The sequence below is a fragment of the Chiloscyllium punctatum genome, chromosome 8, assembly GCF_047496795.1.
Source record: "Chiloscyllium punctatum isolate Juve2018m chromosome 8, sChiPun1.3, whole genome shotgun sequence".
NCBI classification, from domain to species: Eukaryota; Metazoa; Chordata; class Chondrichthyes; order Orectolobiformes; family Hemiscylliidae; genus Chiloscyllium; species Chiloscyllium punctatum.
The window spans coordinates 120,765,566-120,781,868 of NC_092746.1; the positions used below are offsets into that span (position 1 = coordinate 120,765,566).

The following is a 16,303-nucleotide window of genomic DNA, read 5'->3' on the forward strand; positions in this document are numbered from 1 at the left end:
CTGCCCCTGTATTCCATGTGATCAAACCTTGCTAACCAGTTTACCATGAGGAACCTTGTTGAATGCCTTACTGAAGTCCATATAGATCATGTCCACCAATCTGCCCTCATCAATCCTCTTTGTTACTTCTTCAAAAAACTCAATCATATCAGTGAGGCACAATTTCTCATGCACCAAGCCATGTTGTCCATCCCTGGTGCACTAAAAAAACTCAACAAGCCCTTTTAAACAGCACCTTCCAAACTTGCAAACTCTATTACCATAAAGAATGGGAGCAGCAGATACATGGGACCACCACCCCCTGCAAATTCCCCTCCAAGCCACTCACCCTCCTGACTTGGAAATATATCACTGTTCCTCCATTCACTTCAGATCTACATTCCCTGGGTCACCCTCATCTCACTGTCTTAACTTTGTGCACTGACCTTTAACTTAATCAAAAGAAATACTCACTCAGTATTTTCAAATTGAAGCTTTGTAATCACCCAGGCAACAGTACACACAGTGGGAACACCTTGAAGAAAAGAAATGATTCTGTTAGTCCCGACAGAGGCTGCAGGTTACAGGAGTTAGGAGCTGGACTGTTCCTGACGTGAAAATCAAATCACAGACACTTACAGCAGAGAGTACCAGGTGACAGCATGAGAGATTCCAATTCATTTCACATGTTTAAGCTCTTTGTGTTTAACAGTAACTGGGGGTGGGGGTGGGGGTGTTGTGGTACAGTGGTAGTGTCCCTCCTCTTACTATTGGGAAGGCCCAGGTTCAAGCCCCACCTGCCCTAGAGCTGTGTAAAAACATCTCTGAACAGTGTCGCTAGAGGAAATAAAAGGTTAATTTTTTTAAAATAGCAGAAACTGAAGGGTCCTCCTGTGGCACAGTGGTAGTGTCCCTACCTCTGAAACAGGAAACCCAAGTTCAAGTCCAGAAGTGTGCCATGCCATCGCCTAACTAAGGTAATGGGAGTTTGTTTCCAGCAGTGTTTGACAGGATCAGGAAACCAAGGGAATGTCGGAATTGTACAGCACTGAAGGAGACTGTTCTGCCCAACTTAGCACTGCTATCTAATACAACCCTACTCTTTGCCCAGAGTCATAGAACCCCCTACAGTGCAGAAACTGGCCATTCGGCCCAACACGTCCACACCGACAAGTAACCCACCCAGACCCATTCCCCCATTACACACTACATTTCCCCTGACTAATGTATCTAGCCCACACATCCCTGAACACTATCGGCAAATCAGCACAGCCAATCCCCCTAACCTGCAGGTCCTTGGACTGTGGGAAAGTACGGAGGAAACCCACGCAGACACGGGGAGAAGGGGAAAACTCCACACAGACAGTCTCCCGAGGGTGGGATCGAACCCAGCTCCCTGGTGCTGTGAGGCAGCAGTGCTAACCGCTGAGCCACCGTGCCACCCTGCAGTAGAACTCCTTTTCTCCTCCTCTTTCATTTACCTATCCAGCTCACGTTTGGAAGTTAATCCTGAATCTGCTTCCGTTTCCCAACCCGAGATGCACCATCCATATCCCATTCTCTCGAGCAGTTTCACACCTCAGTGAATTTGTCTGACTGACGGAGTTAACTGTTTGCAGATTGCTACAACAGCACTAACAGGAAGCTGCTTTCAAGCCAAAACAATGCTCTTTTGGTTTCATTCATTTCTTCACTGGCCAGCACTTATTGCCCATCCCCAATTACCCAGAGGGCAGTTAAGAGTCAACTACATTGCTGTGGGTCTGGAGTCATATGTAGGCCAGACCAGGTAAGGAGGGCAGCTTCAATTCCTAAATGGAATTAGTGAACCAAATGGGTTTTTCCAACAATTGACAATGTTTTCACAGTTATCATTAGACTCTTCATTTCAGATTTTTCTTGACTTCACATTCCACGATCAGCTGTGGCAAGATTTGAACCCAGGTCCCCAAATCATTTCTTTGGCTTTGAGATTAATAGTCCAGCCGTAATGCCACTAAGCTATCACTGCCCCACCCCACTGTCCATCACAGAAATGAGCAATGTGGGATATGAATTTTAATGGCTGTATTGCCAGGTTTGAAGGTAGTACATCCCAAAGACTGACTTTCACATCAAGTAGCAAGTCCCTTTGGATAGCCACAGCAAACAGGTTAGTGACTGCATCCAATCAGATGGCCCGGGGAGTTGAGAACCGGGGTCAAAGTCTCAGGATATGAGGTATGCCATTCAGGACTGAGATGGGGAAAGGTTTCTTCACTCAAAGGGGTGTGAATTCTCTACCATAAACAGCTGTGGAGGTCAATTCACTGAATATATTCAAGAAAATTATGTTTTTAAGATTTTAAAGGCATAAAGGGGCATGGAGAGAAAGCAGGAATACAGCATTGGGATAGAGGACCGGCTGTGGTCATATCGAATGGTGGAGCAAGCTTGAAGGGCCAAATGGCCTACTCCTGCTCCTATTTTCAATATTTCGATGTTTTAGATGGTGCTTGCAAGACTCAATAAATTCAATGCAGCTCCAAAATACAGGTCACTCTGCGACAACGCGCGTTTCGTTAACACGAATTCGTTGAAACGCGATCGGCGACTTGGGAACAGTGTTTCTAAAGCGCCACCTTCTATAACTTGCGTCAGCTGTAACACGGGTTACATCACCAAAAACTTTAAGCACTGTGATTTTTCTATAACATGGCAAAGCACAAGAACGCAGCCATCGCGGTATAGAAGAACCACCTGTATTTGTTAAACAATCCCAAGTGTGCTAAGGATTACACTGACTGCCAGGTTAGGACCATCTATCTGGCTTGCAATGGGCAGTCCTTGTGTGTACTGGGAGCTGCATTTATTAATAGACAGGGTTCTGTCTTTTGCGTGTAAACACACTTCATTTGCAACAAATTAGGTGACAGTTATTCATTGGGGCCCGGAGCCAGTTTAGGGAGTGGGTTCCCCTGATGTCAGAGTTAGGTCTGCAACTTTCTACAGTAAATATTAATGTCTAGGAGGAGGGGCGTGAATGCACTGTGCCCAATGTCGCTCTGAAAATAAAGCAAAAACACAGACTATCGAGTCATTATCTGCCAGCCGTCTCTCTTTGCGCCGTGCTTCCTCCCCAATGACAACAACCAATGTTTCAAAACAAACGCCGCCAGGAGGTTGTGAAGGGTGCGACATGAATGCAAAAAGCAGTTGCTGTGGAAGTGGGCTTGATGCAGCACTGGCCTCAGTGCTCCGTTACCTACCCCATCCCAGGACACTCCACCACCAGAAGTAACTTTTGCCGTAGGAGAAGGGCACTACCAGCAGAGAGCTGAGGTACAGGGCCTCCACCAGCAGCCAGAAGTAATTGGTCAACATGCAAAAGTACCAGAACACCACTGAAATCTTACAGCCGGCCTGCAACGAGAGAACAACCACAAAGCAGTTAGTTCCTATCGAGATTGTTACAACACGGCAGTAAACCTTTCTTGCTAATTAAACCAAATTCACAGAAAAGCTGATCTCACCCCATAATCTGTTAAATAATGAGTGATCGAGAACTACCTAAATTCCACTATTTAAAAGAAAAATAACAATTTTATTGTTTAACGCCAAAAGCAAACATTAAACAACAACTAATTACATTTCTAAGCCTCCTTTGTCTTAAAGATTTGTTATCTACCTCCAACTCTATAACAGTATACAGATCCGATAAAGCCCCTCTTAAATTTACAGCAAATCAATTTTCAAAACCAGACAGTGGTGTCGATCTTCCTGTTTGTAGGTCTCCCTGGGTCATCTTTGATCTTATGCTGCACAGATGTTTCATATGAAAAGGTACCTTTGATAGCGAGGTTTCAGGCAGTCTGTCTGACAATGGCAGAAGGTTGATCTGTCTCTGGCTAACTGTCTAAAATGCCTAATGTTTCTACCTGAAAACATTAGATCGTCTCATTGGTTCAATGTTGACAAAACAGTAAAATTCAAATTCAATTGGGTTTTAGTTCTTGGGGCATAATTTAAACTAGGTTAGATTCCCCAAAGCCTGGAAACAGGCCCTTCAGCCCAACAAGTCCACACCGACCCTCCGAAGAGTGACCACCCAGTCCCATTTCCCTCTGACTCATGCACCTCACACTACAGGCAATTTAACATGGCCAATTCACCTGACCTGTACAGGTTTGGACTGTGGGAGGAAACCTATACAGACACAGGGAGAATGTACAACCTCCACACAGACAGTCACCCGAGGCTAGAATTGAACCTGGGATGCTGGTGTTGTGAGGTAGCAGTGCTAACCATTGAGCCATGGCGTCACCCCAGTTAAATCTGAACTGCTGTGAAAACAACTCAGGTATCCAGGTTACAACAATATGTTACATATTTCATTTTTCCAGCGCACTGTGTGACTGCGAGTCAGTCACATGACAGCAGCTTTACAGCTTTCACTCTCTCTTAAAGGTACAGCACACGCCTTAAACTTCAGAACAAGATCATTTTAGAAACAGAGAAAATAGGAGCAGGAGTAGGCCATTCAGCCCGTCAGACCTGCTCCGTCATTCAATACAATCTCTGGCTGATCATCCGACTCGATCCCTGTTTCTGCTTCCTGCACCTCCCCGATACCCTTTAGCCTAAGAACTATATCTAACTGTTCACACATGCTACCATAACCTGCTGAGATTATTGACAGTTTTGTTTATTCTTTTATTACTAATTCCATTGGCCCCAACTTGGGAAATAATGGGACACAGCTGGAGAGTTGCAAATATTTTAGGGACCACCTCCTGCCCTCCCCCCACCTCATCTAAGGAAAGAGACTGGCATCAGAGGCAGTCCATAGGAGGTTCACTCAGCTGGAGCCAGCTATGGAAGGGTTGTCTTCTGAGGAGAGGTTGAGTAGGTTGGGCCTGTACTCATTGGAGTTGAAGAATGAGGTATTGAAATATGCAAGAGTGTTAGGGGACCTGACAGGGTAGATCTCTAAAGGTTCTCTGGCCTTGTGGGGCCGGGGATACAGTCTCAGACTGAGGGGTCACACACTTAAGATGGAGATGAGGAGGAATTTCTTCTCTCAGAGAGGGATGTGAATCTGTGGAATTCTTCGCCTCAGAGGGATGTCGAGGCCAGGTCATTGAGTATATTCAAGGCTGAGACGGATTTTTAATCAGGAAGGGAATCAAGGCTGATAGGGAAAAGGCAGGAGAGTGGAGTCGAGGGTTATCAGATCAGCCATGACCTCATTGAATGGTGGGGCAGACTCAATGGGCTGAGTGGCCTCCTCCTGCTCCTACATCTTATGTTCTTATAGGTGCGATGGCAAATGTTGGAATTCAAATTTAATCAAATCTGGAAATGAAAGTTGGCCTCATGTGAAAAGCCACCAAGCTCATTGTCACACTGTGCTAGAGACAAAACAAACTGCCGATGCTGGAATCCAAGGGAGACAGGCAGGAGGCACACAGCAGGCCAGGCACCATCAGAAGGTGGAGGAGTCAACATTGTCCTGAAGAAGGGTTACATCCGAAACTTCTCCCCCTCCTGATGCCGCCTGGCTTGCTGTGTTCCTCCAGCCTCCTGCCTGTCTACCACTGGCACACTGCCAGGCTCTTAAGTGCTCTCTGAATTGACCCTAGTACCACCCTCAGCGCCAAGAGCTGGAAATCCAATACAAATGCTTGCCTTGCCATAGACGATTTTTGGAAATGCCCATTTCAGAGGGCAGTAATGAGTCAATCTGTGGTGTTAAAATGGAGTCATGCTTTGCAATATTCATCCACAGGATGGGGAGGTCACTGGCTAGACCAGCATTTATTGCCCACCCCTAATTGCCCAGAGGGCAGTTAAGAGTCAACCACATTGCTGTGGGTCTGGAGTCACCTGTAGGACAGACTGGGTAAGGATGGCAGCTTCCTTCCCTAAAGGGCATTAGTGAAACAGGTGGGTGACTCATGGTCCCCATTTGATTCTTAATTCCAGATTCATATTGAATTCAAACTCCAGCATCAGCCTGGGCAGGATTCGAACCTGGGTCCCTGGATTAATACACCAGCGATATTGCCACATTGTGGGCAGCCCAGTGGCACAGTGGTTAGCACGGCTGCCTCACAGCACCAGAGACCCGGGTTCAATTCCCACCTCAGGAGACTGACTGTGCGGAGTTTGCACATTCTCCCCGTGTCTGCGTGGGTTTGCTCCGGTTTCCTCCCACAGTCACAACTACGTGCAGGTCAGGTGAATTGGCCATGCTAAATTGCCCCTAGTGTTAGGTAAGGGGTAAATGTAGGCGTTTGGGTGGGTCGCTCTTCGGCAGGTCAGTGTGGACTTGTTGGGCCGAAGGGCCTGTTTCCACACTGTAATATAATCTAATCTTAAAAAAAACACAGTCACAGCCCGACGCTCTGATACCGAGCAGGTAAGCAGAGGCAGAATTCCTTCACTAGAGGGCCAGAGGTGAACCAGATGGATTTTCATCAAAGCTGAACAATGTGTTGCTGGAAAAGCGCAGCATCCAAGGAGCAGGAGAATCAACGTTTTGGACATAAGCCCTTCTTCAGGATTTTCATCAAAGCCAAGTTTTTTTTAAAATTTCATTAATTTAAACCTTCAGGAGCCAGCCGTGGTGAGATTTGTACCTCCGACCCGAACATACAAACCTGGGCATCTGGAATACTGGACAGAAGTGGGTACTGCAGATGCTGGAGATTAGAATCAAGATTAGAGTAATGCTGGAAAAGCACAGCAGGTCAGGCAGCATACGAGGAGCAGGAGATTCGACGTTTCAGGAAAAAGCTCTTCATCAATTTCCAGCTCCTCGGATGCTGCCTGACCTGCTGTGCTTTTCCAGCACCACTCTAATCTGGAAAACTGGAATCTAGGGATATTCCCACCACCCAGTATTACTTCGAGAGTGGTTTGGGGAGCAGGTGTTGGGAGACGAAATGTTCAGTCCTTCTCCTGCTGTTTATGTTTTAAAACCAAACCAAATAAACTTGAATAAGGGAATCTACAACATTCGCTAAGGAATAATCTGGAGGTTTAGCACGGACAGGCAAAATTCAATGACTCGATGGATTATTGTTTTTGAATTGTTATTCTCAGTCTGGGTTCAGGAATAATATCAGAAATTGCCGGAGAAGCTCAGCAGGTCTGGCAGCATCTGTGGAGAGAAATCAGAGTTAACGTTTCAGGTCCGGTGACCTTTCTTCCCAACTGGATTGAGGATGTGTTAACTCACACCCAGATATCGCCTAACTTTCTCCATCCAACACCAACTCTCCTGTGTGTCAGAAAGCAATGCAAGATTCATTCTTTATGCCTGTCTTCATCTCTGTCTCATTCACATCGGATTGCTGGCTGTGCACTGGACTGGGTCGCTGTTGTGTATTGGCTAACCTCCGTTGCCCCTAAACGGACATTAAAACGTCAGAATCAGGAGCAGGTGGAGGCCATTCGGTCCTTCAAGCCTGCTCCACCATATAATAGGACCAGGGCTGATCTCATCTTGGCCTCACCTCCTTCTCCTGCCCGTTCTCCAGGACCCTTCAGTCCGTTACTCATTAAAATTCCTGTCTTATCTCCTCCTTCAGTTTACCCAGTGACCCAGCATCCACCGCACTCTAGGGGAGTGAATTCCACAGATTCACGAGCCTTTGGGAGCTGTAATTTCTGCTCATCTCTGCTTTAAATCTCCTGCCCTTTATCGTTATACCACAACCTGTCATTCTAGATTACCCCACAGGGGGCAGCATCCTCTATACATCTACCTTGTCAGTCCCCTTTACCATCTTATACAAATTAGAACATCGCTGATCATTTTAAACTCGAATGAGTATAGGCCTGAACTGCACAAACTCTGTTCCTGAAACAAACCCCTCACTTCTAGAATAATCACCTCCTCTGAAGTGACTCCAATACAACTCCAGCCTTTGATCCCGGGATTGATCAGGAGCTGAATGCTTAGTCAGTACGCTGAGCTGGAGCTCATTCTGAGCAAGGGGCACTGGAGCCGACAGTTTCTCTCTCTCCACGGGTGTTGCCAGACCTGCTGAGTTTGTTCAGAAATTTCTGGTTTTAATTCAGATTTCCAGCATCCGCAGTCATAGAGCCATAGACCTCATAGAGAGATACAGCACGGAAACAGACCCTTCGGTCCAAGTCGCCCACTTTAGCTTTCAGTTCAGACAAATGTCCTGGACAGCGGTTTAAATAGGAATTGACCTGGACGTGGGTCAGCCTTGTGTGTGTGAGTGACAGTGAGAGTGAGAGAGAGTGACAGTGAGAGCGAGAGAGAGGGAGAGAGAGAGCGAGAGAGAGTGACAGTGAGAGCGAGAGAGAGGGAGAGAGAGAGCGAGAGAGAGTGACAGTGAGAGCGAGAGAGAGGGAGAGAGAGAGCGAGAGAGAGTGACAGTGAGAGTGAGAGAGAGGGACAGAGGGAGAGAGAGAGAGAGGGAGAGAGAGAATGAGAGTGTGTGTGTGCGTGAGAGACAATGTGTGTGAGTGAGAGAGAGTGTATGTGCGTGTGTGAGAGAGAGAGAGTGTGTGTGTGAGTGAGAGTGAGAGAGGGAGAGAGTGACAGTGAGAGCGAGAGAGAGGGAGAGAGGGACAGAGGGAGAGAGAGAGAGAGGGAGAGAGAGAATGAGAGTGTGTGTGTGTGTGAGAGACAATGTGTGTGAGTGAGAGAGAGAGAGTGTGTGTGTGAGTGAGAGTGAGAGAGGGAGAGAGAGAGGGAGAGAGAGAGGGAGAGTGCGTGTATGTGAGAGTGAGTGAGAGAGTGTGTGCATGTGAGTGTGTGTGTGTGAGAGAATGTGTGTGTGACTGAGTGAGAGAGAGAGTGTATGTGCGAGTGAGAGTGTGTGTGCATGTGTGTGTGGGTGATTGAGAGAGTGGGTGTGTGTGTGCACGTGTATGTGTGTGAATCTGTGTATCAACCTATGTGTGTGTATGTGTATGTGAATGTCTATGTGTTTGTGTTCGAGAGTGTGTTTGAGAGTGTGTGAATGAGAGTGTGTGAGTGAGAATGTGTGTATGTGTGTGAATGTGTGTGAGTGTGAGAATGTATATGTGAATGTGTGCATGTGTGTGCGCGAGTGTTTGTGTGTGTGAGAATGTGTGTGAGAATGTATGCATGCATGTGTGTGAATGTGTGTGTATATGTGTGTAAATGTGTGTGCATGTGTGCGTATGAATGTGCGATTGTATGTATGCGTGTGTCAATATGTATGCGTGTCAATGTGTGAATTTGTGTGTATGTGCATGTATGTGTGTATGAATCTGTGTCAATGTGTGTGTGTGTATGTGAATGTGTGCGTATGTGCGTGCATGTGTGCATATGAGTGTGTGTGTGTGTGTGTGTCAATGTGCATGTGTGTTATTGTGTGTGTATGTGAGAATGTGTGTATGTGTGTGTCAATGTGTGTGTCAATGTGTGTGGGTGTATGTGTATGTGAATGTGTATGTGTGTATGTGTATGCATGCGTGTGTATGTGTGTGAATGTGTGTGAGTGTGTGCATGTATATGTGTGTGCATGTGAGTGTATGCATGTATATGTGTGTGTGCGTGCGCGAGTGTGTGCGTGTATATAGAACATAGAACATAGACCAATACAGCACAGAACAGGCCCTTCGGCCCACGATGTTGTGCCGAACATTTGTCCTAGCTTAAGCACCTATCCATGTACATATCCAATTGCCACTTAAAGGTCACCAATGATCCTGACTCTGCCACTCCCACAGACAGCGCATTCCATGCCTCCACCACTCTCTGGGTAAAGAACCTACCCCTGACATCCCCCCCATACCTTCCACCCTTCACCTTAAATTTATGTCCCCTTGTAACACTCTGTTGTACCCGGGGAAAAAGTCTCTGACTGTCTACTCTATCTATTCCCCTGATCATCTTATAAACCTCTATCAAGTCACCCCTCATCCTTCACCGTTCCAATGAGAAAAGGCCTAGCACTCTCAACCTATCCTCGTACGACCTACTCTCCATTCCAGGCAACATCCTGGTAAATCTCCTCTGCACCCTCTCCAAAGCTTCCACATCTTTCCTAAAGTGAGGTGACCAGAACTGCACACAGTACTCCAAATGTGGCCTGACCAAAGTCCTGTACAGCTACAACATCACCTCACGACTCTTGAATTCAATCCCTCTGCTAATGAACGATAATACTCCATAGGCCTTCTTACAAGCTCTATCCACCTGAGTGGCAACTTTCAAAGATCTATGAACATAGACCCCAAGATCCCTCTGCTCCTCCACCTTACTAAGAACCCTACCATTAACCCTGTATTCCACATTCTTATTTGTCCTTCCAAAATGGACAACCTCACACTTGGCAGGGTTGAACTCCATCTGCCACTCCTCATCCCAGCTCTGCATCATATCTAAGTCCCTTTGCAGCCGACAACAGCCCTCCTCACTATCCACAACTCCACCAATCTTCGTATCGTCTGCAAATTTACTGACCCACCCTTGGACTCCCTCTTCCAAGTCATTAATAAAAATTACAAACAGCAGAGGACCCAGAACTGATCCCCGCGGAACTCCACTTGTAACTGGGCTCCAGGCTGAATATTTACCATCTACTACCACTCTCTGACTTCGACCGGTTAGCCAGTTTTCTATCCAACTGGCCAAATTTCCCTCTATCCCATGCCTCCAGACTTTCCACCTTGGGGAACCTTATCAAATGCCTTACTAAAATCCATGTACACTACATCCACTGCTCTACCCTCATCCACATGCTTGGTCACCTCCTCAAAGAATTCAATAAGACTTGTAAGGCAAGACCTACCCCTCACAAATCCGTGCTGGCTGTCCCTAATCAAGCAGTGTCTTTCCAGATATTCGTAAATCCTATCCCTCAGTACCCTTTCCATTACTTTGCCTACCACCGAAGTAAGACTAACTGGCCTGTAATTCCCAGGGTTATCCCTATTCCCTTTTTTGAACAGGGGCACAACATTCGCCACTCTCCAGTCCCCTGGCACCACCCCCATTGACAGTGAAGACGAAAAGATCATTGCCAACGGTTCTGCAATTTCCTCTCTTGCTTCCCACATAATCCTAGGATATATCCCGTCAGGCCGGGGGGACTTGTCTATCCTCAAGTTTTTCAAAATGCCCAACACATCTTCCTTCCTAACAAGTATCTCCTCTAGCTTACCAGTCCGTTTCATACTCTCCTCTTCAACAATACGGTCCCTCTCATTTGTAAATACTGAAGAAAAGTACTCATTCAAGACCTCTCCTATCTCTTCCGACTCAATACACAGTCTCCCACTACTGTCCTTGTATATGTGTCAGTGTGTGCGTGTATATGTGTGTGTGTGTGTGTGTGTATGTGTATGAGTATGTGTGTGAGTGTATATGTGTGTGTGCGAGTGTGTGTGTGCGAGTGTATGTGTGTGTGTGCGAGTGTGCGCGTGTATATGTGTGTGTGCATATATATGTGTGTGCAAGTGTGTGCGTGTATATGTGTGTGTGTGTGTTTGCGAGTGTGTGCGTGTATATGTGTGTGTGTGCGAGTGTGTGCGTGTATATGTGTGAGTGAGTGTGTGTGTGCGAGTGTGTGCGTGTATATGTGTGTGTGTGTGTGTGTGTATGTGTGTGTGAGTGCGTGTGTGTGTGTGTGCGTGTATATGTATATGCATGTGTGTGTGAATGTTGAGAGTGTGAGGTGCTGGAAAAGCACAGCAGGTTAGGCAGCAGCCGTGGAGCAGGAGACTCGACGTTTCAGGCATAAGCTCTTCATCAGGAATGAGGCTTAGATTAGATTAGATTAGATTAGATACTTATAGTGTGGAAACAGGCCCTTCGGCCCAACAAGTCCACACCGACCCACCGAAGCGCAACCCACCCATTCCCCAACATTCCCCTTTACCTAACACTATGGGCAATTTAGCATGACCAATTCACCGAACCTGCACATCTTTAGGACTTGTGGGCCGGGGGCTGAGAGATAAATGGGAGGGGGTGGGGCTGGGGGGGTAGTGATAGGTAAATGAAGATGAGGGAGAAAGTGATAGGTCAGAGGGGAGCGTGGAGCGGATAGATGAGAAGGAAGATGGACAGGTAGGAGAGGCCCAGAAGACGGTGCTGAGTTGGAAGGTTGGGACTGGGACAATGTGGGGGGAGTGGAGATGAGGAAGCTGTTGAAATCCACATCTATTCCGTGTGGTCGCAGGGTCTCAAGGCTGAATATGAGGTGTTCCTCCTCCAGGCCTCAGGTGGTAATGGTTTGGTGATGGAGGAGGCCCAGGACCTGCATGTCCTTGACAGAGTGTGTGTGTGTGTGTGTGTGGGGGGGGGGGAGTGTTGAAGTGTTCAGCCACGGGGCGGTGGAGTTAGTGAGTGTGGGTGTTCCAGAGATGTTCTCTGAAATGAACCGCAAGAAGGCATCCTGTCTCCCCGATGTAGAGGATACCGCACCAGGTGCAACGGATGCAGGAGATGACATTGGCAGAGGTACAGGTAAATTTCTGACTGATGAGGAAGGACCCCTTGGGGCTTTGGGCAGAGGTGAGGAGAGTGCTGTGGGCGGAGGTTTTACACTTCCCGTGGTGGTAGGGAAAAGTACCAGGAGTGGGGTGTGGGCTGGTGGGGGGAATGGACCTGATGAGGGTGTCGTGGAGGGAATGGTCTTTTTGGAACGCTGATGGGGTGGGGAAGGAAATATATTTCTGGTGGTAGGGTCTGTTTGGAGGTGGTGGAAGTGGTGGAGGATGATGTGCTGTATGCAGAAGTTGATGGGGTGGAAGGTGAGGACCGGGTTGGGGGGGGGGGGAAGGGGGAGGGATTCAGTCCTTGTTGAAATTGGGAGGGGTGGGGTTCAAGGCCGGTGGTGCATGAAGTGGAGATATGCTGGAGGGCATTGTCAACCACACGGGGAGGGAAGTTGCGATCATGGAAGAAGACATGTGTGTGTGTGTGTGTATATGTGTGTGAGAGTGTGTGTATGTGTGTGTGTGTGTGTGTGTGAGGGTGTGTGTGTGTCTGTGTGTGTGTGGGTGAGAGTGTGTGTGTCTGTCTGTGTGTGTGTGTGTGTGTCTGTATGTGTGTGGGTGAGAGTGTGTGTGTGTCTGTGTGTGTGTGGGTGAGAGTGTGTGTGTCTGTCTGTGTGTGTGTGGGTGAGAGTGTGTGTGTGTGTCTGTATGTGTGTGGGTGAGAGTGTGCGTGTGTCTGTGTGTGTGTGTCTGTATGTGTGTGGGTGAGAGTGTGAGTGTGTGTGTGTCTGTATGTGTGTGGGTGAGAGTGTGTGTGTCTGTGTGTGTGTGCGTGTCTGTATGTGTGTGGGTGAGAGTATGTGTGTGTGTGTGGGTGAGAGTGTGTGTGTGTGTGGGTGAGAGTGTGTCTCTGTGTGTGTGTATGTGTGTGTGTATGGGTGAGAGTGTGTGTCTGTGTGTGTGTGTGTGGGTGTCGGTATGTGTGTGGGTGAGAGTGTGTGTGTGTGTCTGTGTCTGTATGTGTGTGGGTGAGAGTGTGTGTGTCTCTGTGTGTGTGTCTGAGTCTGTATGTGTGTGGGTGAGAGTGTGTGTGTCTGTGTGTATGTGTCTGTGTCTGTGTCTGTGTCGGTATGTTTGTGGGTGAGAGTGTTTGTGTCTGTGTGTGTGTGTCTGTGTCTGTGCCTGTATGTGTGTGGGTGAGAGTGTGTGTGTGTGTGTGTCTGTGTGTATGTGTCTGTGTCTGTGTCTGTGTCTGTATGTGTGTGGGTGAGAGTGAGTGTGTCTGTATGTGTGCGTGCAAGGGGGCACAATGTGCTTCACCTCACGTGAGTTTGGGACAGTGCCCTACATAAGTACACAGTTGGAGGGGGGTGGGTGCATGCGCTGGAGCACAATGTGATTTGCCCCCAAGGAGAAATCTGGTTTCTGGGTCCCACAGTCCTCTCGGGGTGACTCCAAATGAAGGTGGCTGTTACCTAGGCAACAAGGAATGGCCTCTAAATAATGGCCCAGCCAGAGATTCACTGAATGAACGGTTTCTTACAGACTGATTCAGGGCCACACCGAGAGGCGCGGTTAGTGAATGACACAGATTGTCTGAAGGTGGTTTTCCAGGTAATAAACCATTCCCCACCTCACTGCCTGAGGGAATGAGAGGTTTAATTATTATCAAAGGCAAATTAGAGCCTCCTCACAAACACATTATGGATTATATCTGAGATATTGTAAACTACAAACCACTAACAGCTTCCTGGGAGAAAGTGAGGAAGGCAGATGCTGGAGATCAGAGTCGAGAGAGTGGAGCTGGAAAAGCACAGCAGGTCAGGCAGCATCCGAGGAGCAGGAGAATCGACGCTTCGGGCATAAGCCCTTCATCAGGAACAGCTTCCTGTTTGGGTATCAGTCTTAAGCAAGGATGCCTACAATCTCACAACAGGCCATTCTACCCACTGGCACCCTGCATCATTCTCTGTAAGAATCACCTTGATCAGGGTGGAGCCAAGATTTAAGTCCTTGGGTTGAGGGATACAAGGAGACTGTGAGGAGAAACTATTTTCGCTCCAAGTCGTCCTTGCTGTCCACACACTCAAATCAGAGACAATAAATAATTACAACAGAAAATTGGTGGACACCTGAGGAACTGAGCCGAACTGGGAACTGCAGATGCTGGAGATTAGAGTCAAGATTAGAGTGATGCTGGAGAAGCACAACCGGTCAGGCAGCATCCGAGGAGCAGGAAAATCGACATTTCGGGCAAAAGCCCTTCATCAGGAATGGTGAGGAACATGAGGAACCGAACCTGCAGAGCTATTGTGGTAGCAAAATGGCCTTTAGGAATCCCGCATTGATCCGATGGGTCAAACGGCCCTTTTATGCACCAAAATGACTCGATAAGATTATTATTTAAATTATTGTTTTCTAGCAAGGACTAGGCCAGCATTTATTGCCCGTCCCTATTTGCCCCTTCAGAAGGTGGGGGTGAGCTGCCTTCTTGAACCGCTGTAGTCCATGTGCTGTAGGTATTACCCACAATGCCCTGGGGGAGGGACTTCCAGGATTTTGACCCAGCGACAGTGAAGGGATGGCGAAATATTTCCAAGTCAGGATGTTGACTGGCTAGGCCCCTGTGTATTCACTTTCATTTTGAGTTGAGCTCCCTGCACCAAACCCACAAGCTACACGACCCAGAGGTCAAAGGGCGGTTACCGTGGAAAAGGTGCAGTGGTCAATATCGGCATCGCCAAAGAGGACGGCATCCTTAATGAAGACCGACAAGCTGCGAAGGATAAAGGTGACAAACAGCTGGATGTGGATATAATTCCTGGTGCAGTGCAACCTCCTAGGAAAAGAAGAGATTGTCCAAGTTTTACATTTTATTTATTAAGAAGATTTTATTTTTTAAATTTGTTCATAGAAAGAGGGCATCTATGGCTAGGCCCAGCGTTTATTGTCCACCTCCACTTGGCCAGAGGGCCGTTAAGATTCAACATTGCTGTGGGTCTGGAGTTACATGTAGGCCAGGTAAGAATGGCAGTTTCCTTCCCTAAAGGATATTAGTGACCCAGATGGGCTTTGAACATGAAGACAGCTCTTTGTTCCAGATATTATTGAATTTAATCTACACTTTTCACCTTGAACTCATGTCCCGCTAAGACCGTTAGCCTAGAGTTCTCGATGACATGCCCAATGACATATCACTATGCAACTATTTCCCAGGATAGATATTGAGAGATTATTCCTGCTGTTCAGGGAATCAAAACACAGACACATAGTCACAAGGTAAGGGGACAATCGTTTGCAATCCCCTCCCGATCCATAAGATCGTGCCTGAATTAATAACTCTGCATTTCCAGCTACCACCCCAATAACCTTTCAACCCTCTGCCTTTAACTGAGGCGATGCTGTCGCTTTAAGAGGTCATGGTGCCCTGGTTTGTTTTTGAAGAAACGTTGTAAGGCAGAGGCATCGAGCTGTCCCTGAGAGAGTAAACAATTCATGAGGCCTTGGGTTTTTTTGAATGGAAGCAGCCTGGCTGAGTGTGGCCAGCTCTCACAGGCCAGACTTTCTAGCTTGCGTTTTTAGTATTTAGCTATGGTCTTAGACAGAAACAACTGGGGGTCTCAACATCAGCGTTTCCATAATGAAGACCCCCCACCCCCCCATCCCAGGGGTGTAATGATGAACACGCAAAGTATCTATAGATCACACAGGAAGGCCACAAACTGAAAGCCTATCGATGTGCGTTTAGCTATTCCTGTGGATCGATTCAAAACCAGCCCTCACCATTTCCGTGACTGATATCTCTCAACCAACAAGCATTGGAATTTGATGACAGGGTCATTTAAATCATCTGGGATCTTGCTTTGTATAAATTGGCTGTCGTGTTATT

The 16,303-nt window shown here is 47.4% G+C and overlaps 1 protein-coding gene across 1 annotated transcript in view; it reads right to left on the reverse strand.

The window, feature by feature from the left end:
- Positions 1-16,303, reverse strand: part of LOC140480272 (growth hormone-releasing hormone receptor-like) — a 76,385-nt gene that overhangs the window by 18,306 nt on the left and 41,776 nt on the right. Inside the window, exons 6-8 of the mRNA XM_072574982.1 lie at positions 15,121-15,253; positions 3,228-3,381; positions 454-514 (exon numbers count right to left, since the gene is read on the reverse strand). Coding sequence (XP_072431083.1) covers positions 454-514; positions 3,228-3,381; positions 15,121-15,253 — 348 coding nt within the window. The remainder of the gene's footprint in view (positions 1-453; positions 515-3,227; positions 3,382-15,120; positions 15,254-16,303) is intronic.